A 23,151-nucleotide genomic window follows, 5' to 3' on the forward strand; every position below is an offset into this window, starting at 1 on the left:
TTCCATCCCTTTATCTGTTTCTTCAGGAGTTAAAGAACTGTTTTCACTCATGTTTCTTCTCTAGCAGTTAACCAGGATTTTCAAATAAATGCTTTTTGCTCTGGTATTCTGCCCACAATTCCCACTCAGTATATGCCCAAAATTTCCACCCAGTTAATGGATTAACTTTAGCAAGATGGTTATCTTTTATCCTTAGACAAATACTAGAGAAATTGAGCCATAAGGAAAAGATAAGTATTGGATTCTGCTTGAGAGGAGAATAAGATTGTTGTTTCACAGACAAATGCTTTTGTTTCTGTAGCAGAAGGAAACTTCCCAGGTCGTATTGCACTCTCCGTAGCTGCTGTCCAATATGGAGCTCTTTGCCTCCCAAAGTAGCCAAATAACACTGAATTTCTAGGCAAGCTGTAACTTAGAATAATCATCACTTTCCTCAAGCAGCCAAAGCAGTCTTTTTCATATATCCACAAGATGGTGAGCTGTTACCTGAACACTTCATACTCAGTGAGCCAGAGCAAGTCAGAGTAATTTATTCTTTATAGAAAGAGCTAAATATATTTAACATGCTGAAATATCACAGCCAAAAGGGACATGCATGATGTAGCAGGCTTTTCACTATTCTTTTATGTAAGACATTCAATGCAAATAAATATATTTCATTTATAAAACCCTTTTGTAGGTCACCTTTTAGATTGGTATGTTTTCAAACATTTTGGATACGTACAAAAATTCTATTCTCTTTAATTAGCCATCTGTTCAGTTTCCCGCTCTTCATGATATAGCTGCTGAGAAAACCCATTTCACAGGCTTGCTGGATTTTTATGGTTAAAGTATTTTGGTCTTTATCCAGAAAACGTTGAAAGAGGTAGCTTAAAGTTAATGCAAGTAACATCTAGGCAGGCATGATGTATCTTGAGCTATAACTTTTGATATTACCACATTAGGAATCCTGATAGGTACAGCTTCAAAAAAAAATTTTAGAAAGGGAAAATTCTACAAAATATTACAAAATTCTAATAATCTTGTTCCTTATTTACATGACAATAGGCATCTGCCCACTGGAATTTGTGTACTTCTGTGGGGAAACTGTGGCACAATTAAATAACAGGTAGTATTAGTAGTATCAGAAAATAAATGGTGTTTCAGTATAGGGAATGTAGATATTTCTAAGAGGAATTGGATCCAACTTCCATCTGGTCCATTATTGCTGAGTGTGGCCAGTAGCAGATGCTTCAGGAGGGAGGTGTAAGATTTGTAGAAGAATAGCTTGTCTGTCTGCAGATTTTCATCTTCCTTGGCTTGTGGGGATGAGTCTTAGGTTCTGAAATATAAGATTGAAAAGTCCTTCCACAAAATCATTGTATATCGTAGTTTCTAAGTGTTCTTGAAATCCATGCAAATGTTTGTTACATGAGCAGCCATTCTGACTTTTTCTGGTGAAGTGTTGCATTACATGCTTTTAAGTCAGTATTTTATTTTATTAAATATTAGTTTATTAAGTGTGAATGTGTCAGTTTTTCAAGTGATTAATTTTTTTTTTTTTTAATATGAAACTTATTTCCATTTGTTTTTTGGTTTTGGTGGCTTGGGTTTGGGGTTTTTTTTCATAATCTCCCATTTGTCTGATTTCAAAATACCTTAGTGTTTTTATCTTTTTTTTTCCCCTAACCACTTAACAGGTTTTATACTTTTTGGTTTTATTTTTAAACTTATCTTTATATACAAAGCTTGTAATTGTGTACTCCCTTATCTGCGATTTTGAAGTCTCCCATTAGGCATTTATTAGTTTCAAATTCAAAACAAAAATTCTGATGTTACTAGTTGGATTATTATTTTATTGATTGATTTATTATGTCAGAAAAAGGGAGTAACATAGGATGAGAGACAAGGATATTAATATTTGGGATATAAAATCTGATACTGTTGTATGACCTTAGTTTCAGTGATCAGAGACATTGTGCTTTTTTAAATAAGATAAAAACCTTGTTGGAATAGAAAATGAGAAATATTTTTAAAATACTTTAGAAAATATTCTAGAAAATATTTTTTAAAAATATTTCAAAATGTTTGGTTTGCTACCAAGTGATCATTAATGCCCGATTTAAAGTGGGGTACTTTTAGTAACTTTTTCATGTTTACATTTTTATTGCTTATATAAAAACTGAACAACTTAACCACTAACATTGTTTTAAGTTCTTAAGATATATTATAGGATTTTTTTCACTAGAATTTTTACTCAAACCATTAAGTTATGATGGATTTCAAATAATTCCTTTTCTTTACTCCTTCTTCAAAGAGAAACCTTTTGCCTTCGGAAATCTCTTGTTCAGATATGATTTAGTTCTCAGTATGTCTTCAAGTTAGAAATAAAATATGTCATTTGTGAGGGAAATTTTACACTGGAGTGCTCTAGTTCAGAATCAGACAACCTGTGGCCAGGTGCTGCACCATTTTTTTTCTGAAGATGTAGAAGTATCCAACAGGAACCATCTTAAACTTTAGTCTGGGCTCTCAGCCTGGCTCTTGGTCAGAATAAGCTGTCCTTGATTCCTTACAGAATTATAGTATCAATTAGGTTGGAAAAGACCTTTAAGATCTTTGAGTCAAGCTATGTTATGCATGATGATCAAACCCTCTTATTTAGAGCTTTTCCAGTTGCCCAATTTTAAACCTTATTTTAATTTATTTTCTACTCAAATTCTTAAAACAGACAGCTCGATGTAATAAAGAATCATAGAACCACTTAGGTTGGAAAATACCTCTAAGTTCATTGAGTCCAACTGTTAACCTGGCATTGCCAAGTCCACCACTGAACTGTTGGTGTTTTATATTCTGTATCATCTTCCTACAGACCAGTCTGGAAAGCTAAACCATGTTATGCTTTGGGTGTGTTGTTAACAGCAGTAAAAATTTCCCTGCTGATGCAAAAATGCATCACAAAAATGTAGAGAGGGTTAATCTCTGCCTAACTTCAGGTAGCTGTTTTGGGAGGTGGCACCCCCACAAAGTCAATGCACAGAGCTGGGGTTTTCCAAGTGTGAGTTCAGAACATCTAGGTCAGAACCAGCCTTAGTCCCTTGTCTGTAGAAGAAGCATGAATTTAATTAGTTTGAGCATCTCTTGGCACATTCTAACATCCTGAAACATTGCACATCACTGTTAAAAACCTCCTTCTGATAAAGGCTATGGCAATCTTGTCTTTTTTTAACCCCTTGCCTACACTGGCCTCTTTCAGTGAATATACCTACACTGGAGCCTGCAGCATGTCATGCCACAGTGCTCTAGTTTCAAGTTTAGACAGAAACTTGTTTCCTTTAATGATAAAGAAAAATACAGCTGCTCACTGATAAGGTAATAGCTGTTTCGTTGAGTTCAGTTCAATAGTGTACTTATTTCTAGATGTTTGAAGTAGTCATGTAAAGCTTTGCAATTCTGTACTTTAGAACAGAGGAGTCCAGACCTGGAATATATTAATTTACAGTAACAAACAAAATCCTCATTAGGTCTTTTATTAGACAACTGGCCTGGTACTACAGAAAAATGAAAAAAATCTTTTGAGAACAGTTTGATTAGTTTTGGCATATATAATTCATTAATATGATTATGATATAGTAGTGATAGCTGGGCAGATCCATTGAAGGCCTGAGAAGTTTAGTATCTGTGTTACTTTATAGGAAACTGGAAGAATGATCAATGTAGTGCTAAGAAAATGAAAAATATTTTCTTTTTTAAATTCTATAGTGCAGCATAATAGTTTCAGATGGTTATTGTATTCTGGGCACACTAAAGTGGTGTCAAAAGCCATGTTCAGACTGGCAGTCACAGAAATATTTCTGCATTTGAAGGGTCAGGCCGTAGCATTATTTCTAGTTACACACCACTGGCATGCTCAGATGCAAGTCGCATTTCTCTGCAAGGGAGATCATATGTGTACTCATCAAAAATCATGCCTAATTTTCAGTCAGGTAAGAACAGAGTTAATAAAATCCTAGTTTCTAAATCAAAGGCATTCTTATCATCTGTAGAAATAAAAATATACTAGTCTCTGCCTGGTTTGCAGTTTCTAATCCAGTTGGCCGTACCTTTTAGCACGAGATAATGAGAGGAGCTTGCTATTGCAATATTCCTTCAAAGTGAAGAGGATTCAATTAAGCTATTAAGCAAAAGTGTAGGGACTTTTTCAAACTTCTTTCACTCAGAATCTGCAGTGGCTGGGTGGGTGCATGCAGGGGAATGGTGAAAGCTTTAAATTTTGAATGTACAAATTGCTTTGATTTTTTTTCTTTCATCTTTATTGATGTCAAATTGAATGCTTCCTTCTGTGGAACAGCATATTGCATGCAAGTGTTATTACAGCAAGCCTGAAAAAATACAGGTGGCCTTGTACTGTAAGACCAGAATCCATTACTTTTTTGTGAAATGGGTAAGAAAAAGAGAAAAAACATCATCAAAAAATATGTAACTTGTTTGGTGAACATTAAGGAAGAAATAGTGTATACTATTTCACTTCTTGGCATGAATCTAGGAAATCATGTTTAGCATTAATGAAATCTTCTGTAATATCTTTCATTTGAAAGTAGAAGTGTGTTAGAAATACTGATTTCTTAGATCTCACAATTATTGTTCCCGTTTTCTAACTGAATGGGCATTGCTTAGGAGAGCAGCAGAGCTAGACAGAGAACCAGCAATGCCAACTTCTAGTTCTGTATTTAGCAGAGAGAACATTGTCCTGAACTTCAGTTTAATCACCAGATGTGCAAGATGGGGCAGATGTAACTCTGCAGTTCCGTGCAGTTCCTGAGATAACTGGCAGTATAACTGAGCTGATGGACTGTGCTGTTCAGGATGATGCGGGTGAGAAACAGGGTCCTTTAGCCCAGATGGAGACCCAAGCTAAAAGAGCTGGGCTGCTTTCAGTAGGTGAACTGGAGCACGTAGAGTTGTATCAAGTCTATTTTGCTGTCCAGAGAGAAAATTTGAGTTAATTTACATTACTTCCACAGGTTTTCAGGCACACATAAGGTAGCACTTAATTGTGGTGCAGCCCTGCTCCTCCTGTTTTACTTTTAGCATGAACGTGAGGTGATCAGTTGTTACAATGCTGCGAGGTTTTGAAAATCCTATTCTTCCATTCCTAAATCCTGATAAATTTATGATGAAGTTTTTATGTATACTGTAAGTTCTTCTAAGAAAGGACTTTTCCTTACCAAATATTCAGAATATATGGTGCTCTAATCCTGACTGAAGGCATGAGACACTACTCTGGTACAAACAATAACCAGTCTATCGTGTTTTTATTGAACTGGTTTAATGAATGCAATTATTTTCACTTATTAGATTGATTCACTGTCTATTAATCTTTAATATTCACTGTTCTGATTTATACCTTTTACATGTCATTTGAATGGTTACGAGGACATTCTTGCTTTAATTAATTTACTTGAATTAGAAATTACAACTTTTTATGTAACTGTATTCTCTTGCTACAGATGATCCTGGTCTTTTAATCTTTTTCTTTTTTGTGTCCTGTGTCCCAATTTCCTATTAGAAATATGTTAATCTGTTTCACTCTGCTTCTGACTGTGTTGTACGTGACTAATAATTTAAGGTCTATTATTAGAGCTTACCACACTGTTAGTCAATGTCACATTGTAATTTAAGGCAGCATGAAACTATCTTAAGAAGCTGTGAAAAGTTATAAGTCATAACCATATTGATGGTTCAGCCATTGGTAAAGAATTATTTACTTGAATAACTGCTATTATTAAGAAAAGGTATTAAGAAAAGTCTACAAGTGACATTTAATTTAAATCATGGAATCACAGAATGGTTTGGATTGGAAGGGACCTTAAAGACCACCTTGTTCAGCCCCTTGCCATGGACAGGGACACCTTCCACTAGACCAGGTTGCTCCAAGCCCCATCTAACCCAGCTCTGAACACTGCCAAGGATGGGGCATCCACAACTTCTATGGGCAACCAGTTCCAGTGCCTCACCACCCTCATGGGGAAGAATTTCTTCTTTATATCCAGTCCAAAAAATAAGCTATATTAACAAAACATAGTCTCTCTCAATAATTCGTTGCATTTTTCTGCAAATTATGTTGGTTTTAAGTAATGCCTTGTCATGCCATCAAATCCCTGAGTGACATTTATAAGTTAGCAAGCACAATTTGGGCTTACAACCGTGGCCTTTATGTTTCCAGAATATGGGGAGCGGCAATTCTGTTAAGTCCATTAATTATTTTTAAATTTTCTTTGGATGTTTATTTTTACTTTAACTTATCCCTGAATGAAAAGCACTGTTAAAATTTTTTTGCATATGTTATCTGATGTCTCTGAAATTTTTCAGGTTAATTGCCCAGATCCATGATGAATTGTTGTTTGAAGTAGAAGATTCTCAAATCGAGGAATTTTCAGGTAAATACAATCTCTCTTGCTCTTTCCCTCCCACCCCATTTTTACTCTCTATATCCTGTGATTTCTCAGAGAATAAAGAACTTATGTAGCAAGAATAAACACACTGATTCTCACAATTAAGAAAATGTATACTAAGCAGATTTTTCTGAATGTTTTCCACCACTGGCTCTTATGTAGATAAAACGTGATATACTCATTTGGAATTCATTACCATGCTTATTTGTATTTAGTTTTTTTATCAAGATTCCATCACCCACTGTGTGAATCCTGTAAAAGTAAGTAATATTTCCTCTAAGGTTTTAGAAGGAAATAAACCAGTTTGAAGTACTTTAGACTGAGGCCTGTTACACAAAGAAGCATTAATGTAAGGTTATACTAGACTGTAATTTTTAAGTTAGTTTACTGCTTTTTTATATTAAGAAACCTTCATGATGGCACTCTCAAGGTTAAGGTTACTAAAAGTTCATGCCTTTGGCTTACTTCCAGACATTATTCTGTAAGCCAGAGTTTGTCTCAGCATCTGGTACAAATTTAGCAAGCAAGCGAGGGCACATAGCAGACTGTTGGGTCTCTTCTCTGTTAAGCAGTGGATTTATTCCTGTAGGCACCAAGTGTTTATTCACAAACTTTGGTCTAGTTTGACCAAAGCTCAACAATATGTTTGGCTAAACCAATTAGCATAATGTCACAAATATTTTAAATGAACCAATACAAGAAATATCTTCCATTATAGCCTAAGCATTTAATAAAAAATTAATTTCACCTTCCCGTGCTGCGTTCATTTGAACAGTGCAATTTGCTATATTAGTCTCATTTCATCACTGATCCCTCTTGTGAGTATTAGTTCAAAATGAGAACATTAAACCTCTATCTAATCTAAACAAGCTACCTGGGAAATATTTCAGCTCAATATATTCAGGGCATTATAATGAATTAAGTTAATATATTAACATTTGACTTCTAAATACAGGAATTAAAATCTGATTTAAATTTAAAAAAAATTATACGATTTATTGGAGATTGCAATATCTGTTCAGAAAAGGCAATGTCTAAAAGTGACATAATTTCAGAGTTAGGAATCGTAGTATATTGAAAGAGATCTGTAGGACAGCATAGAAGGATTTTTATTATCTTATTTTCCATCAAATTGCATTAAGTATAGAGCTAATATTATACCCAAAAGATAAAAATTATTCATGGTTGCTTATACATATAGAAAATCATAGATTCTGCCCTCCTTGGGTCAAATTCAGATCTCCATTACTAGTGTGAATTTGTAGCAAATTCCGAAAAATCAGTATTTTCAAGTGTAACAGAAAAAACCTCCAGCTATTGTATGAATAATAGTAATACATTATCCCACTATGGAAACATGATGACTGGAGGCTTTTTTCTGAAGATACAAAAAGAGTGCAGTTCAAATACTCAAGTTTAAAGTATGTACTGCACAGTAATTAGTTTCCTGATCTCCAGGTGTAGCTACAATGTGCAGGAAAAGCATACCTGTAAATTCCTTGTTGTGCTTCAAAGTTATCACCCTGTAATTGAAGTTGCTAAGATGACCTTTAGAAAATGGACCTGGGCAGTCTAGAGGTCCGAGATACCTTGGAAATTGTCATTGCACTTAACATAGGCTGCTAAACTTGAGTGTTCAAGATGGAAGTTTGTTTCATTCTGCTGACTGAAGATTGATTTTTCAATTTGTCTCTACTTTGCCCTAAGAGGCAAAGAAAAAAAGAAAATTCTGCATCACAGGAACTTTCAGATATACTCCTGTCAGAACAGAAGAGTGATAACTTGTCTTATTCTTTACAAAAAAGACCAACCTGAGACATTGATTTCCTTCCTCTTTATTCATCCCTGGGGGGGGCCTTACTTGGAGTACTGCATCTACTTCTGGGCTCCCCAGTACAAGACTGGAGTGAGTGCAATGAAGGGTCACAAGGATGATGAACACACTGGAGCATCTCTTCTATGAAGACAGGCTGAGAGATCTGGGACTGTTCAGCCCAGGGAAGAGAATATATATATATATATATATATATATATATATATAAAATACATATATACTGTATATATGTATCTGGAGGAAGTGGTGGTGCCCAGTGACAGGACCAGAGGCAATGGGCACAAACTGAAACACAAAAGGTTCTCTCTGAAGATCAGGGAACACTGTTTTGCCCTGAGGGTGACTGAGCACTGGCACAAGTTGCCATGAGAGGTTGTGGAGTCTCCATCCTTGGAGATGTAAAAAAGCCATCTGGACAAGGTCCTTGGCAACCAGCTCAGGGTGCCCTCTCTGAGCAGCAGGGCTGGACCAGGTAACCTCCAAAGGTTCCTTCCAGCCTCCCTGCCTCTATTTTCCAAATAGTTCTGCTACTGGTAGAAGAACTAACCTAAGGTGTCTTAAAAGGGTCCAAAGCTGGTGCTTCTTCAGTGTCATTAATGAGGATTTAATACAATCTGAATAGGCAGAGAAAGGGTGTATCTGCACCAGCATCTTACTTCCCGTCGGAAGTACATGCTGAAGCAGATCTCCCTATTGTCCCAGTCCATGGTGTGAACAGTTTTGGTTCACATCGCAGAGCATTCTGAGAGCAGTTGACCTAGATTCCTTTCAGATGAAACTAAACAGGAACACTCTTTTCTCCTAATCTTTTCCAATTATTTCAGGAGCTGCTGATTGAGGTAACAGATTAGATATCTGAGTGTTAAACCAAGGAAGTGTCAGTAGGATGTGTGCTCCTAATTCACTTAAGTGCTTTGAAAGTCTAAATATGGTTTTCATCTCTTTACCTAAAGTTCTTTCACCCTTTCTTAAAATCCTTACTGTTCTTACTTTTATTTGCCAATATTCTTTAGCGGTCAGCTTTGTCTTTGCATATCTAATGAGCTTTTGTCCATTCAGAAACTTTAAATTAGAGAATCTGCTGACTTGCAGTTTCCAGCCTGCAGTTTAATGATCCAGAGAGAAATCTCAGTTGTACAGTCACAAAGCTCAGTAAAGGCAGACGTGGACTTAAAGCTAAAGAGCAGTGTTTGAGGGTTTTAATGGATTACACGTCAGTGCTGTGTTATTCACCAGCATTTAATGTGATCCAAGAAGCACTGGCCTACTATTCAGCATGTTTGCATTCTGATTCCATTCATGCTTCTGATCTACTTTTTCAGGAAAGCAACAACAAATATGTCTCCTTTTTCTTGTTTGTAGAATGGATATAAAACTTAAAATATTTTTAAGACTTATAAATGAAGAACATAAGGTAAATAGTAATATTTAATTAGATCATAGTGCAGGATATAAGCCTTCTCAGCAGCATTTCCATGATGGAAGTGTCTTTTTTGAATTGTTTCACAACATTAGAATGTCCATTTGCTTCTAGGACTTCCCAGCTGAAAATTGCCACAAGGGATTGTAATATTGGTGCTTTCTTTAGTCTTGCTTAGGACTTCATATGCTCCAATAAGAATTTTCCGTACTTTTAAATATACAGAAATCCCATGTATAGTGTATCTAATAATGCACAGATGATTTGGAATCCTTTGAATCTAATAAACAAGAGGCAAGCAAAAATTGTTCTTTTTTTCTTTATCTACTTCTGCACAGAATACTGCATTAGGTGGGTCATCACAAGGTCTTATCTGCATTTTGGAAGGATACCTTCTTCAAAAGGAATCCATCATCTGCAGTTTTATAGAACACATATGGCTCACTCTCAATGGACAAGGCAGAACATCATTTATTTATAAGAAGGTTTTGACTGTCCAAGCTTTGACATACTTTGAAATACAATGAAGCACATACTACTCTGAATGGTGCAATTTTCATCAAAGATGTGGCATATTATTTCCCTCAATTCTCTGTTTAGGGCAAGAACATGACAGCAAAAGAGCTTTTTAAAATACTAATTTCCTATTAGAGGGTGCTTGGGAAGTTCAGATCAAAACATTTGGCAGAAATTTGTTTGGCTTGGGCAGAAGACTCTCAGCTTTACCATCAATAATCTCGCTGGTTTCTAGCCAGCTTGCCTGTCTGGCTTCCTCACATCTTGAGCTTTCCAGCACCCCAGGAAGTAGAAAGGCAGATGATGTTATGGGAATGCCAAAAACTGGGTTCTTGGATTTGGGAAGGCTCAGCATCTCTGAGTCCTGAAGTCTGTGTAATCAGGTAGACAATCTGTCCCCAAATCAGACTGTGAGTCTGTGTAGAGGCTCTGGAAGAGTATTTAGGAATGGCAGAACCCAATTTTTCGTTTGGTGGGGACTGTTTCTGACACTGCCGCTCCATGCTAAGTTTGAAGTGCCTCGTTGCCCTTGGATTATGCTCAATGCATTACAGCTAGAAGGGGGATACACTTTGTGGTGAAGGAAAGCAGAATAATTTTTTCTTTTTTTAAAGTACAGGGATACCTGTAGTTACATCTGTAAAATCTGGCTTCTGTGTGTGTTCTATAAATAGCTGGTGGGTTTGAAAGGTGAACTTTGCCAGTGGCAGTTACTGTGGATTCTTCCGTGTCTTTCTGCCTGCTTAATTGCATCCATTAGTGATAATTAAATGAAAGATACTTGGTACTTGAAATAACATCTTTTTGTAGAAATTTATGTATTCCAGTGTGTTGTGTTCAATATCACAGTGCATTAGAGTAATTTTTAAAGGTTTTTTTTTAGAACTCATTTATAATTATACCGTATTGATAGAATTGAAGAATTTCTGCATCTGTTCTTATTTTTGGTACATGTACAATGTAGAGTTTGAAACAATTTTTCTAATATTTTACCAGGTATAAGAACACCGAAATGACCAGTCTAAGAAAAAAAAAATCAAGATAAATTAAGCCTATTTACTTTGCTATTAAGATCAGTTGCTACCTAAAGAACAGTATCTTATACTTCTTTTAAACATCTGCCAGTACACATTTTTGGCTCACATACAAGTTCCATGAAATTTCTTTTTTTTCTGCTACAATTTTATGCTTACTGGGTACTGAGGCAGCTGCATAAAAATGTGCACATGTTCAAAAGGGGACTGCAGTAACAGAAGAACAAAAGAATGAACTGGTCATCACAAGTTAGTGACATTTTCTGTCCTCTGCGCTGCCTTTTTCTAACTTGAAAAACACTGGTGCGTAAACTAAAGATGCCTCTAGATAGCTTTCAATTTGCAAAAATCCCTGTTCCATAGATCATATATCTGGCCAGCTTTGACATGTTTCTGGAGTCATAATTTCATAGGTGAGTGCACTTGAAAAATGTCTTCAGTTCGATAGGGACAAATAAGCTTTTGTTCCACAGCAGGCATGCGTGTCTTTTCTTTGTTCCTATTCACAGCACTTTCAATAAGCATATTTATTCTGGTCAGTATCAAGAAAACCTAATATTTGTTAAAACATATGTTAAAATTTCAGTTCCTCTATAATCTTTTAACTTTGCTGTCAGCATTTTTTATATATAATATTTTAGTGCGCATACTTAGCACTTACAAAGCATTTCAAGATGCCTATAATCAACAACTCTTCTAATTGCTGACTATGGGTTTTGAGAGTTAAGTTGCAAAGATTGGGAGAACAGCATTTTACAGATGCCATTGCAGTATATGGCTGGCTGTAAAGGAATGTTTTAAAATTAATAATTTATGTGCCCCAGATATACTAGATTCTTGACTGAGCAGAAATAATCATTATCCCCAAAGTTTCCAGTCTAAATTTTAGAAAAGAAACAAAAAATTAAGAGTGGTAGAGACAGATCTATTAAAATGCTGTGGTTCTGTTTTTTAGGGACTACACTAAAATGTAGATGAGATAAAGAAGATAGAGTTGTGGATGTCTGATTATTTATTCTGAACCTGGAGAAAGAGGGAAATTTTCAAGGAGATTTGAGAAAGTAGAGGGAGAATCAGATATTATGTACATGGGACTGAAGGGGTCCTCTCCTGTGATTACATACCCCCATGCCATATGGTCTCTTTTATTAATTATAATCTTCATATGAAAAATTACTACCACTATTCCAGAGTTTTGTCTCTCCAAAATCTAGACCTTTAAATTTCCAGCCTAAAGGTATTCAGCCACTATACCTATTTTTTTTTGTGCAAATACTGTAACGTAGTTGAAATGCTTCCTTCTTCACTGTTTACTGTCTTAGCAGACCACTGAACAGGAATGACAATCCAGCTGCTTTTTCTTGATATTTGCAAAGGAGTGGTTTCAAAAGGTTGAAATGCAGGCACAACAACTTCAGATTGCTTGAAATGAATGGCTTTACTATGCCACCCACTAAACTCTGGTTAGAGAAGAAGTCAGTGTGATATGAGAAATAGAACAGGGAGCTGAACTGACAGAAAAAAAAGGAAAAAAGAAAATGAAGCAAACCCATGGAGAGGTTTTTAATGGTTGTCAAAGTGAATGAGGAACCATTGGGTGTGTTCACTGATGTGGCCACATTAATCTGTGCATTTTAAAATTAAGAGTATTTAAGAATGCAGCAGAATTCTGGTGGTGCCAGATGCCTTAGAGCAAAACGTGTGTGAACCAACAGAGAAAGCTGTTGCAGTCATTGCTGCCATCATGAATCCCCTTTTGGGGATAACAGTTAAATGGGACAGAACTAGTCAAATTCAGAGGTCTAGAGAACTAGGAGAAAACTGGTCTAACTCAGTGCACAGGCAGGCAGCACCCTTTGCCATACCCCTCACATCTTTCAACCCAGGAACTGATGCTGCTGACTCATGCTCCATCTTTTACTGTCTGTTGGAGCTCATTTTGTCAAGATGACCTATTCCTCCCATTGCCCAAATGCTCTATTGCTGTTTATTTTTCTAACACAAAAAATGTTAGGCTGTACAGAGTTGAGTATGCCCTTCATAAATGTCTGGTGGAACATACAGAGCTGAGTGGTTCTGCAAGGGAAGTGCAGAAATCAGGTGTTGTCCTTTCAAAAGTTTTGTGCAGTCATAGCTTGGAAAAAATGTTTACCCAGGACTGACTGGCAACACACTGAGCCTTCTGAAGGCATCCCACCTGGTTGGGGTGCCCCAGCACCTGCTGCATTGCTGACCTCCTGGAGCTGACAGCTTGTTGAAATTCAGAGTGGGCTTCTCAAGACAGAGGCAGCCCAACGTTCCTCTATTAATAGCCATGTTGACTTGGACTGGATTACAAATGAGTAATTATTTAGGCCAGCACTTCTCCTTTCACAATCTGTGGGTTGCAATGTTTGTTTGTGCGCTCCAAAATTGTTGCTCTCTCCCACACTGGACCATGAACTACTTCAAATCGAACGTGAACCAAGTCTACATGTGTAGCTGTATGTAGATGTGTCAACAAATATCTTGGTTTCCTCAGCTCTGGCACTTGATCTGCTGATTCTTTGAGTTACTGCATAATTCGGACTTCATGGAAAAGCTTATGACAGCTCATTAGCACACAAGTCTGAGTGAGCCAGCACGGTCTGAGGACTGTTCAGGTAGAAGCTGGTTATCCTCATCATTATTATCAAGCCAGCCTCAGTGTCAGTGATGTGACATGAAACGTTACAGACTGCTCTTCATTGCTGGCATCATTAGAAAAGGTTTTGGCAGCAGCCAGAGCAACAACATCCACAGCTTCTTAAAGTTCTTGCCACTCCTTTGCCTCTAACCTCAGCTGCCAAAGAACCGTGATGTGCAGCGAGGGATAACTTCAAAGGAAGCTGCTCAGTAATCATGTGGGTTTCGCTCTAGCAGTTACCACCTCGTATCACAGACCCTGCTCTTTCTCAGGTCTGTGAGGCACATGACAGCATGCATTATTTAGTCATCCATCCTGTCAGAGCAGTGGAGGTTCTGGGGCCACCTGGTATTCCTATTTCACTTTCACTAGCCAAAAATTACTTCTTTTTTAAAAGCTGTTGATCCGTTGAATCTCTGTTTGATTTTTATTAGAACAGTATGTGTTGCAGCAGCAATCTTTATCAAGCAAAACACTAATTGGCAGGACCAGTGATGACAAATCTGATCCCAAATGATTGATTTGAAATAATTATAGATGCATTTGCATGGCAATAGTGAGCATAGTGTTATGGCATGATGAGTTGTTAAGTTACGTGAATTGTACTGAAGTTTAGTTGTTTAGAGTGTTGATAGCTCTGCTCTCCCACAGGGAAGAATTTTTTAAAAATTTGGCTTTGATCTTTTTACTTTGAAGAGTAAAATATTTTTAAAAGTTCAGATTCTTGTGGGTTTATTTTCTCACTTCATTTTTTAAAATTGAGCTTTATGGCTGCACAAGAAAATGAAAATGTATAAAATGTCATCAAACCAATAGTTACGAGTATTGAACTTGAAAACTGAGCACTCACACATGCTCTATATACCTTAATATGAAATGTAGTAGTGCTGTACTTCTTGATATATGGGATATATAAATTAAATAATTCTGCAAATTCTACCCTAAAATTCAATTTTAAAAAAGAAATTAAACTGTTCACAAGAGATAAAATATCTTTAAAATAAAATTCTTTAAAATAATCTGAAAAAGTTGCAAATGGTAGTTTTTTAATGCAGAAATGCAGGTATTATATAACAGAATTAAAGTGTGATTTTTTTTTATTTATATATAAGTATATCTATAACAATTCTAACATGGAAAATAAAGCTGTAGGTTTTTGAATTTACCTTACAGCATTGGTAAAAAGAACAATGGAGTCCCTGCAGCAAACCACAGCCTTGGAAGTGCCACTGAAGGTAGGGACAAGTCTGAATTTCCATTACTTTCTCAGGCATACTTGGCTTTGTATGTCATCATCATCATATTAGGAATGTAGCAACAACTATTTTGCTTTTCACTTCAATTGTTTCATTTTCATATTTGCAGGTAATTGCTTTTTCAAATTACTATAAAATTTCTAAAGGAAGATAACTGAAAGAAAGTACACTCCCTTTTGGAAAGTGAGATTGTCATAGCAATGCATATGGTAATTTAAAAATCTATTCCATTCATTGCCATCAAACTTCTGTTGGGTGTGGTATAGTGAGAAATACGCCCCGTTAGTAGGCTTTCTAGATGTACCAGGCGTTCGTTACTGCTGAAAAAATATTGCAAAAGATCTTTCTTCAGTAATTTTCACTTTAAAAATGGGTTTATTTAACATTTCTGTGTGGATGCCTAACACAGACAAAAGCAGACAAAATTGCTGGTCATTGCTAAAAGTAGAGGTCATCACCTACCAGACCAACATCTGTAAAAAGTGAGGAGATAACTACACAGCTATCTATGTATTGGACCTAGCTGGAATTACATTATAAAATATACATTACTAGACTGGTATCTGTCACTGTAGCCTACTGCTCAGCTTTTGTTGCTTGGTAAAAGACTAAAGCTCTTGGGAATCCCTAAACTTAAGTGAGCAACAGCCCAAGGGTTTCCAGTTGACAAATGGAGTACTTGGTGTTGCCAGGTCACTCAATCAGCAGTAATACTCGAAAAGATTCAGAGACAGAAAAACTTTATTCTAATTATTTCAGAAATGGTTGCAACATACAGACTTGCACTAATGGAAACGGTTGAAAAAGAAAAGTACTAGATAATTTTCTTGTGTTTCTTCCTCCAGATCTTCTCTATCTATTGCAGCATTCCAGCTACTTTGTGAGGCTTTCTCTGGAGATCTTGCAGTTAGAAGATCTTTTCTAGGTCCTTAGGGAGCCCATCCTTCCCTCAAAAATTGAGAAAGGATAATGAAGGGTATCCAAGATCTAAATTAATCTTTCTGCTTCCCATACTGAATTTCCCCCTTCACTGTTCATTTAAGCCTTGTAAGATTTTACATTCCTGTTTACCAAATGTGGTCCAGTGAGACCTTTTGGACATACTGAGATAATAAATTTCTTGCACTCATACTCCTAAGCTTTGCAAACTGCATTTCTGTAGGTTGCTTACATTGTACACCTGTACTTGCCTAGCTTCTGTTGTTGCAAATTCCTTGGAAAAAAACCCAAAAGAAGCAAGAGTGTTTTTCAAGGTATATCACATTTAAATATTTTTAATTACTGTATTAGATACCTGGCATTCGTGCTGCTATAAGGTTCATTAAAATAATCAAATATGGCATATTGGTGGCATATAAGGTGAATAGCAACACTATAGTCCTTTTTGGATAGTTTTAGGGACTTTTGGTGTCTTTTTCAGAGGTAACAAGATTCATACTTTGAGGAAGTCATGGTCATGCAATAAATATGAACACTGTACTAAGTTTCTAAGAAATGTTTACGTGGTTACTGAGAGTGTTCATGGTTACATGGTTGGAATATAATTTTAGTGTTACATATTTCAGACTAACCATTAAGTGGCAGAAGGTTTCAATGTCCTGTGGACAAATGGGACATACCATCTTATTCACCTCTGTCTAAGGTGTTTTACTGTCACACACTGACAAATCCATCTTGATGCATTAAACAAATGGATTCAATTTGTCATTCCCATGAGAACAGTAATTCTCCGTTAAACACCAACTGCACTTTAATAGGTGAAAAGAAACACATTCTTGGACAATAAGTAGTTCTCTGGGGCTTTCAAAGATTAGAATAGGCAGCAGAACTATTTGGAGATACACATTTCATTACCCTTGTTTGGTCTCCTTTTCCTAAGCAAATTACTGTAGGAGTCCTGACATACTTTTGCTCGTATGACACGTTAGACTACATCCATCATGAAAATACTTCATCTTCCTCTGAAGCATCAAAAAGAGATCAATGACAGAGGCCAGATAGAAAACAAAGTTTGATCTCAGAGAAGAAATTGAGAGTGATCTTTTAATAAAAAAGTCTGTATTTTTGTTCATGTTGTTTACCCTTCTATACAGGAATATGTCTTTTAGGATTAGAGATGTTGAAGATGAAAAGATTTTTGTGAAATGTTCCTGCTCTCCTTCAGCAGACTTACTTCAGCTAAATATGTATTATGTGCTCTGTTAATATGAATATTATTTTTTAATATGGAGACAAAATGTCACTAAAGTAGAGCACATATATAGTCTTAGTGGGGAGAGATCTCTTTTTCTTCTTTGAGGTAAAGGATGCTTTATCTTTGAAGTAGCTTATTTTTTTTCCAAAATATAGTCCATGCTAATGAGGCAGCTTTCATGTCAACAAATCTACTGTGTACAAGAGCACAAGGAACTGCAAAACAAACTGAAATTAAACCAAAGCAACAATAAAAATACCCCAGAACTTGAAATGTGGGGGGTAAAAAAGCCCTACTATCTTTCCGCATTACAGACAAAGTTGCTGATGATAAATATCAAAATCATCATTTGCAGCTTTTTTGAAAAGCATAAGATGAATTTTGCTGTAGTGTATTCCTTGCAATTCAGTAACATGTATTTGCAATTTGAAAACTAAAGGTTAGTTTAAATTGTTAAGGTATTTTTATCAGAATTGTAGCAATAATTGAGTATTAATAGAAATGGAAGAACATTTTGTATTGGATAGGCATGTAATCTAGAGCAGTATCAACATCCAAAGGGAAAAGCAAAAATAGTAATCTTGCTATATGTGATGTGTTTATTTGTTTAATTTTTTTTTTTTCTGGCAGGTTCCCTTGAAAGTGATTCTCACCACTGGGAAATCATGGGGGTGTATGACAGAATTGCAGGAGATGTAAAGCAGTCATCGGGGATGTTATTCAGTACCCAAACACCTCATTGGCCTGTGCTGATTCCTCACTGAATCACTAGGCAACAGCGCTGCTGGATCTTTCATAAGCACCTAATACTCTGCATGTGAATTTTTTTACTTCATTTTGTCTGTAGCCCTAGGCAACAGCAGTGAGATAAAACTGGTTTTTACCAGTTCATTGTGTTTCCTTTAGCCAAGGTAACCAGCAGGGAGCTGCTTTTGTTCACAGCTAAATTACTACATGTAAGAAATGAAACAAGACAGTATTAACCCTTTGGGAGCATCACAAATTTATTTGAGTTACACAGATGTTTAGACTTTAATGTTAAGTATTTTGTGAAGTGCTTGTGTAAAAACACTTATAAGCTGGCAGTATTGGAACTGGATCAGATGCTTAACTGTTGTGCTCAGCTTATTTTGTATTTTGTGAGTAGAACATTGCTGCTTGGTGTTCATCACATATTAAATGTTCCATTCCTCAGACTTAGAAAAGGAGTTAATGAACCTATTTTTTATCTAGAATTTTGGGACAAGACAGGTAAACAAAACTAGAAGCCTAAATGTATTAAAAATAAGGAGATTGTTGTCAATTCATTTAATTTCAAACTGAATTTGCACAGTAGCCTTAGCATACTTTTGAGGAAATATTACAGTTTTGCCTAATCTACTACTTTTATTACCGATGTAATGCTAGATACTGTTTAGATAAATTTTAGGACTCAGCCTTATACTTCTTAGGATTCAGGCTTTTACTTCAATGTTTGGATTTTTTATTAATAACTTGTTTTTCTGTGGAGTTTATTCTTCAAATGAGATTTGTTTCATAACATTACTGTTTCACAAATTCTGTCTCTGTGCTTGTGGAATATGAAATTGTCCTCAAAGTCTACTAATTATTCAGTTGCAGTCAAGCACAAAACTTTTAAGAGTTGTTCAATATGTTTCAGCATTAGACACCAAATGATCACAGTAATACAATTTAAATTCTAGAACTGTATGGTTATAAAGACTTTGCAGCATTTTTAATTTGCATAATTAAATAATTTTACTTTGCACTTGAAGCCATTAAACTATTAAATATTGTTTTCTTATGTTGCTTATTCATCATACATAACCTGTCAGCTGACGTGAGTCAGTAGTTTCTAAAAATTGATTCTTATAAAATTGGCATTGATCATGTAAGCAAAGTCCGAACCTTCTGCATAATAATTGGAGTCAGTGCTTTGGTCGGGGGGTCCAGCCTGCATGGCTGTGACCCCGTGCCAGGTCCTGTGAGCAGGGGCCCTGATCTCACCTCTCCAGCAGAGAAGAGGTTGCACAAGTTTTCTTCTGCTTTTTGCTATTTTCAAGCCCTCTGTGTTTGCATTGGCATTGAGTAAGTGTGAAATGTTCTACTGTCTCATCTCTTTCACTCCTCTTGAAGATCTACTGGTTTTGGGAGGTCTCTACTAATTAAAACCTGTTTCTCTAAGGCTACTGTATGGAGGAAATCACCATTTTTTTTGTACATTCACAGCTGATTTTCACCTTGTGTATTTTTCTTAGGATGCATACTTTATGATGAGATAGATGGTGTATTTTTTCAAGCCCCAAACAGCACTAGCAATACCCTTCAGCCTAACAAAACCCAAAAACATGCTTAAGAAAAACAAGAGCCTCAATCCACTTGTGTGAATTGACATCTGTTCAAATATGAAGCTACAGATATGCAGAGGTCACCATAAAGAACAAATTTTCAAACACAACCCTTCACAAAAGACTGTCAGTCACAGTTCCCCAGACATGTGCACTTTGTGTAGGTTGTCATACAAGCAGGCAAAGTTAATATTTTATTCTCCTTGTGTCACAGTTTCTTCATGGTTTTAAATTCCCGAAGAGTCAGCTAACAAAAGGAAGAGGGCCAAGCAATAACGCACCACTTTATCACACGTGTCCAAGGCCTCATTCTGTGTACACTAGCATGAGGGCAAAAGGCAAACTGGCATCATTTTGGAGGATTGTTGCTGACCAAGTCTCTAGACTGGGTGAAGTTTGTGTCCTCCCAACTTGCAGGATACACACTATGAACTTGGGATTTCATTCCAGTTCTCCAGATTCTCCAGTAAAGAAACTGAGAAGCTTTCTACACTTGAGAAAGAGTAGTGTTTGCAATTCATTTCCCAATGAGGTCCTCTGGACAAGGCACCAGTTTTACCACACTTGTGTGCTGATCCATGTATAATCGTAAAATCTGGGCAGTGCAGTTTTTCCAAACCTTAGTTGAGGTCTGAATCTAAAGAGCCATTATAGGGAAGCAAGGCCAGTCCTGACCACAGATTTCCTCCCAGATAAATACAGGTGAAAATATTCAGTGTTTGATGACTGCCTTGAATTCCTTTGGGTGGCACAATAATTTCACACCATGGAACTCAATACCTTTATTATAATAAATAACCAACTTGTCAGGTTATTTTGGTTCTGCGTGAAAGGGACTTTAAAACATGGTTAGGCTTGAGCAGGAACAATCATAAGAGCACTTTTCCATCCTTAAAGCTCTTGACTTGATCTCTAAAATGATTCGCTTTTCCTCACAACCTGGGAAGAGGTACTGGGAGAGCAAGAAACAAAAACTTCTCTCGGAATTGCAGAACCCCACAGAAGGACTGATTAATGAGCATGGGAAATCACAGAACAGATGAGGAGAGGGAAATAGCTGGTTGTACTTAGTTTCAGATATCCTCTGTGAGCAGGAGTTTCATTAATTGATTCTCTGAACACAGTAATAGCCCCTTTTGAACTGATTTGTGTCTGGGTTGGATTTCAGGTGTGGTTTTGATGGCCTGAATCTTCTCTTAAATCATCTGTAAATCTCTTTGTTTGCCATGTGAAGTAGTGGGGAAAGAGCACTATTTGAAAATACTTTAACTCAGTGTCTGTGGGAAATGGAACAGCTCAGCTGTTTGCTGGTGTTTGCATGTGATGGCATGACCAATACTTCCCTGCTTGCAAATCTTGTAATGTCCTCATACCACTGTGGGACAGCAGGACTCTGATCTTCAATGTTGGTCCAACTTGATAACAACCATAGCTCAAACACTGGCCTCAGATTTTATGTGAGCAGGACATTTTAAACGTGAGGGGGGAAAAAGTCTCAGTTTTTGAAAAATGAGAGTAGATTAAGAGATTGAATCTGCTAGAGCACCCAGGACATCATTTGTTCATGTAAATGGTTAAGAAAAAAACGCTTAAAAATAAACTAATTTTATTTTTTCGAAGTCAACAGAATCTGTTCCTCTCATTTCTTGTTTAATTTTAAAAGGAGGCCAAATAATGGGTTCAAGGTTGTAGTCTTGTTTTTTGATATATTTCCTCAGTGGCCTAAAACATCTTTTCTTGCTTCACCATTAGAAGATTAGACTGGACAAACCCCTGAGAAACCTCTTTTTGACCTCATAGCTCACCCTACTTTGAGCAGGAGCTTGGACTGGAGACCTCCTGAGGTCCCATCCAACCTGTATTTTGGTCCTGTGTCATTCCTCGGTTAGGACAACAGCAATCACCTGGGTGGAAGACAAATCAGAAAATCCCTTCAAACATTCTGCACAAATGCTGCACCACATTAAAGTATATAGTGCCATCCCAGAAGAAGGCCCAGAAATGTTTTGGGCTTGCATCCCTCCTTCCCACCTGTGTTGCCTCATTCTGTGCCAGCATTTACTATATTCCCTGGCTCACAGGCTCACTTTTGGCTGGCATACTTCCTTTTGGTATTAGCACGTTGTCAGAAACATTCAGGGAGTGGAAAGGAATCATTTTTTCTGCCATTCTGCAATGATTTTAGTAGAGAGTGCATCTCTGGGTTTAAAATAAGGTTTAATCATGTCCTGTTTTTGGCTTGCTGGGAAACTTCCCCAGCCTAATAATCAGCTCATCTCTACTGGAGACAACAGCCGCTGTCAGCTGGTTCTCTTGAGACATATTTGAAGTGCACTTCTACCACCTGTTTCTGGAAGTCCCTTTTTGGTTATCAAGCTTGTTATTGTCTACTGTAAGTCCAGGCCATTTTTTTGCCCTCTCTGCCTGTGTTTTGAATTGTGAAGGTCCAACTTCTAGCCAATGTTTGCACATTTTTTGTGCACTTTTCCATGTCACCTTCTCCATTCAAGGCTAATTAGTTGGACAATTTTTAGCTTCTTTCTTCCTCAGCTTTTGCTTCTTACACTAATAATTTAATCCACTGCCAACCTTTCCCCTGCACTTCATAGGTACTCTTATTTCTGGTAAAATCTCTCTATTAATTGTCCACAAGTTAAAAAAAAGAATTGTTTGTCTTTTTACCTCTGATCTTTGTACCCTCAGTTCCCCTCCCTCTGCCACTTGGCATGACATTTATGCATTTATGGCATTTTGGAGACTGTTCCCTGGCTAACTATATTTTTACTGTAGTTGTTCATTTCATGATCAATTTTTCCATGCTATCAAAAATTGACTGTAGAAATCCTCTCTGGTCCCCCCCCCCCCTACACTTTTTGGCAGCTTCATCTGCTGTGCACACTGAATTTGTCACATCTAATTATTCAAAAGTGTCATGCATTAGATTACAATCCCATTTTCCAATTTGTGTGTTAAGCAGAGAACTGTATCTACAGGCTCCTGAGAATCAACCTCCATCCTCCCCACAAGTGGCTGCTGCCTGCTACACTGCCTTTCTCTACAGAATTGGCTGAGACAAAATTAAATATCTCTCTGGGTTACTTGGCCTCTTTGCACTGATCCATTAGTCCACATCCAGCTGAGTCCAGGAATTAGTTAATTGCTGATTTATTCTAAATGTCTTATTGGTGTCTGGTTAGGTGAAGAAGACAAGTGTCCTCAGGACTTCTGCCAGATTTTTTTTCTGTCTCTTTGTAACTCTAAGCTATGCCCCAGAGCCGGTTCAGGCTGATGACTGACTTCAAACTGCATGTGAAAGACACCTGTAAGAACTTCATTTCTTCACAACGAAAAAATTCTGCAGCAGTTTGAAAGCTGAGCCACCCTACTTGCCTGCCAGCAATCCCCATCTCTGTTTATCTTCCCATCCATTCACTTGAACCGTGATGTTAA

General features: G+C 36.8%; 1 protein-coding gene across 1 annotated transcript in view; it reads left to right on the forward strand.

Moving 5' to 3' along the window:
- The window catches only part of POLN (DNA polymerase nu), a 102,784-nt gene extending 81,508 nt beyond the window's left edge, over positions 1 to 21,276 (forward strand). Inside the window, exons 25-27 of the mRNA XM_039551590.1 lie at positions 6,352 to 6,419; positions 15,077 to 15,138; positions 17,984 to 21,276. Coding sequence (XP_039407524.1) covers positions 6,352 to 6,419; positions 15,077 to 15,138; positions 17,984 to 18,052 — 199 coding nt within the window. The 3' untranslated portion in view covers positions 18,053 to 21,276. The remainder of the gene's footprint in view (positions 1 to 6,351; positions 6,420 to 15,076; positions 15,139 to 17,983) is intronic.
- The last annotated feature ends 1,875 nt before the right edge of the window (positions 21,277 to 23,151 follow it).

This window comes from Corvus cornix, chromosome 4 (assembly GCF_000738735.6).
Source record: "Corvus cornix cornix isolate S_Up_H32 chromosome 4, ASM73873v5, whole genome shotgun sequence".
Classification (NCBI taxonomy): Eukaryota; Metazoa; Chordata; class Aves; order Passeriformes; family Corvidae; genus Corvus; species Corvus cornix.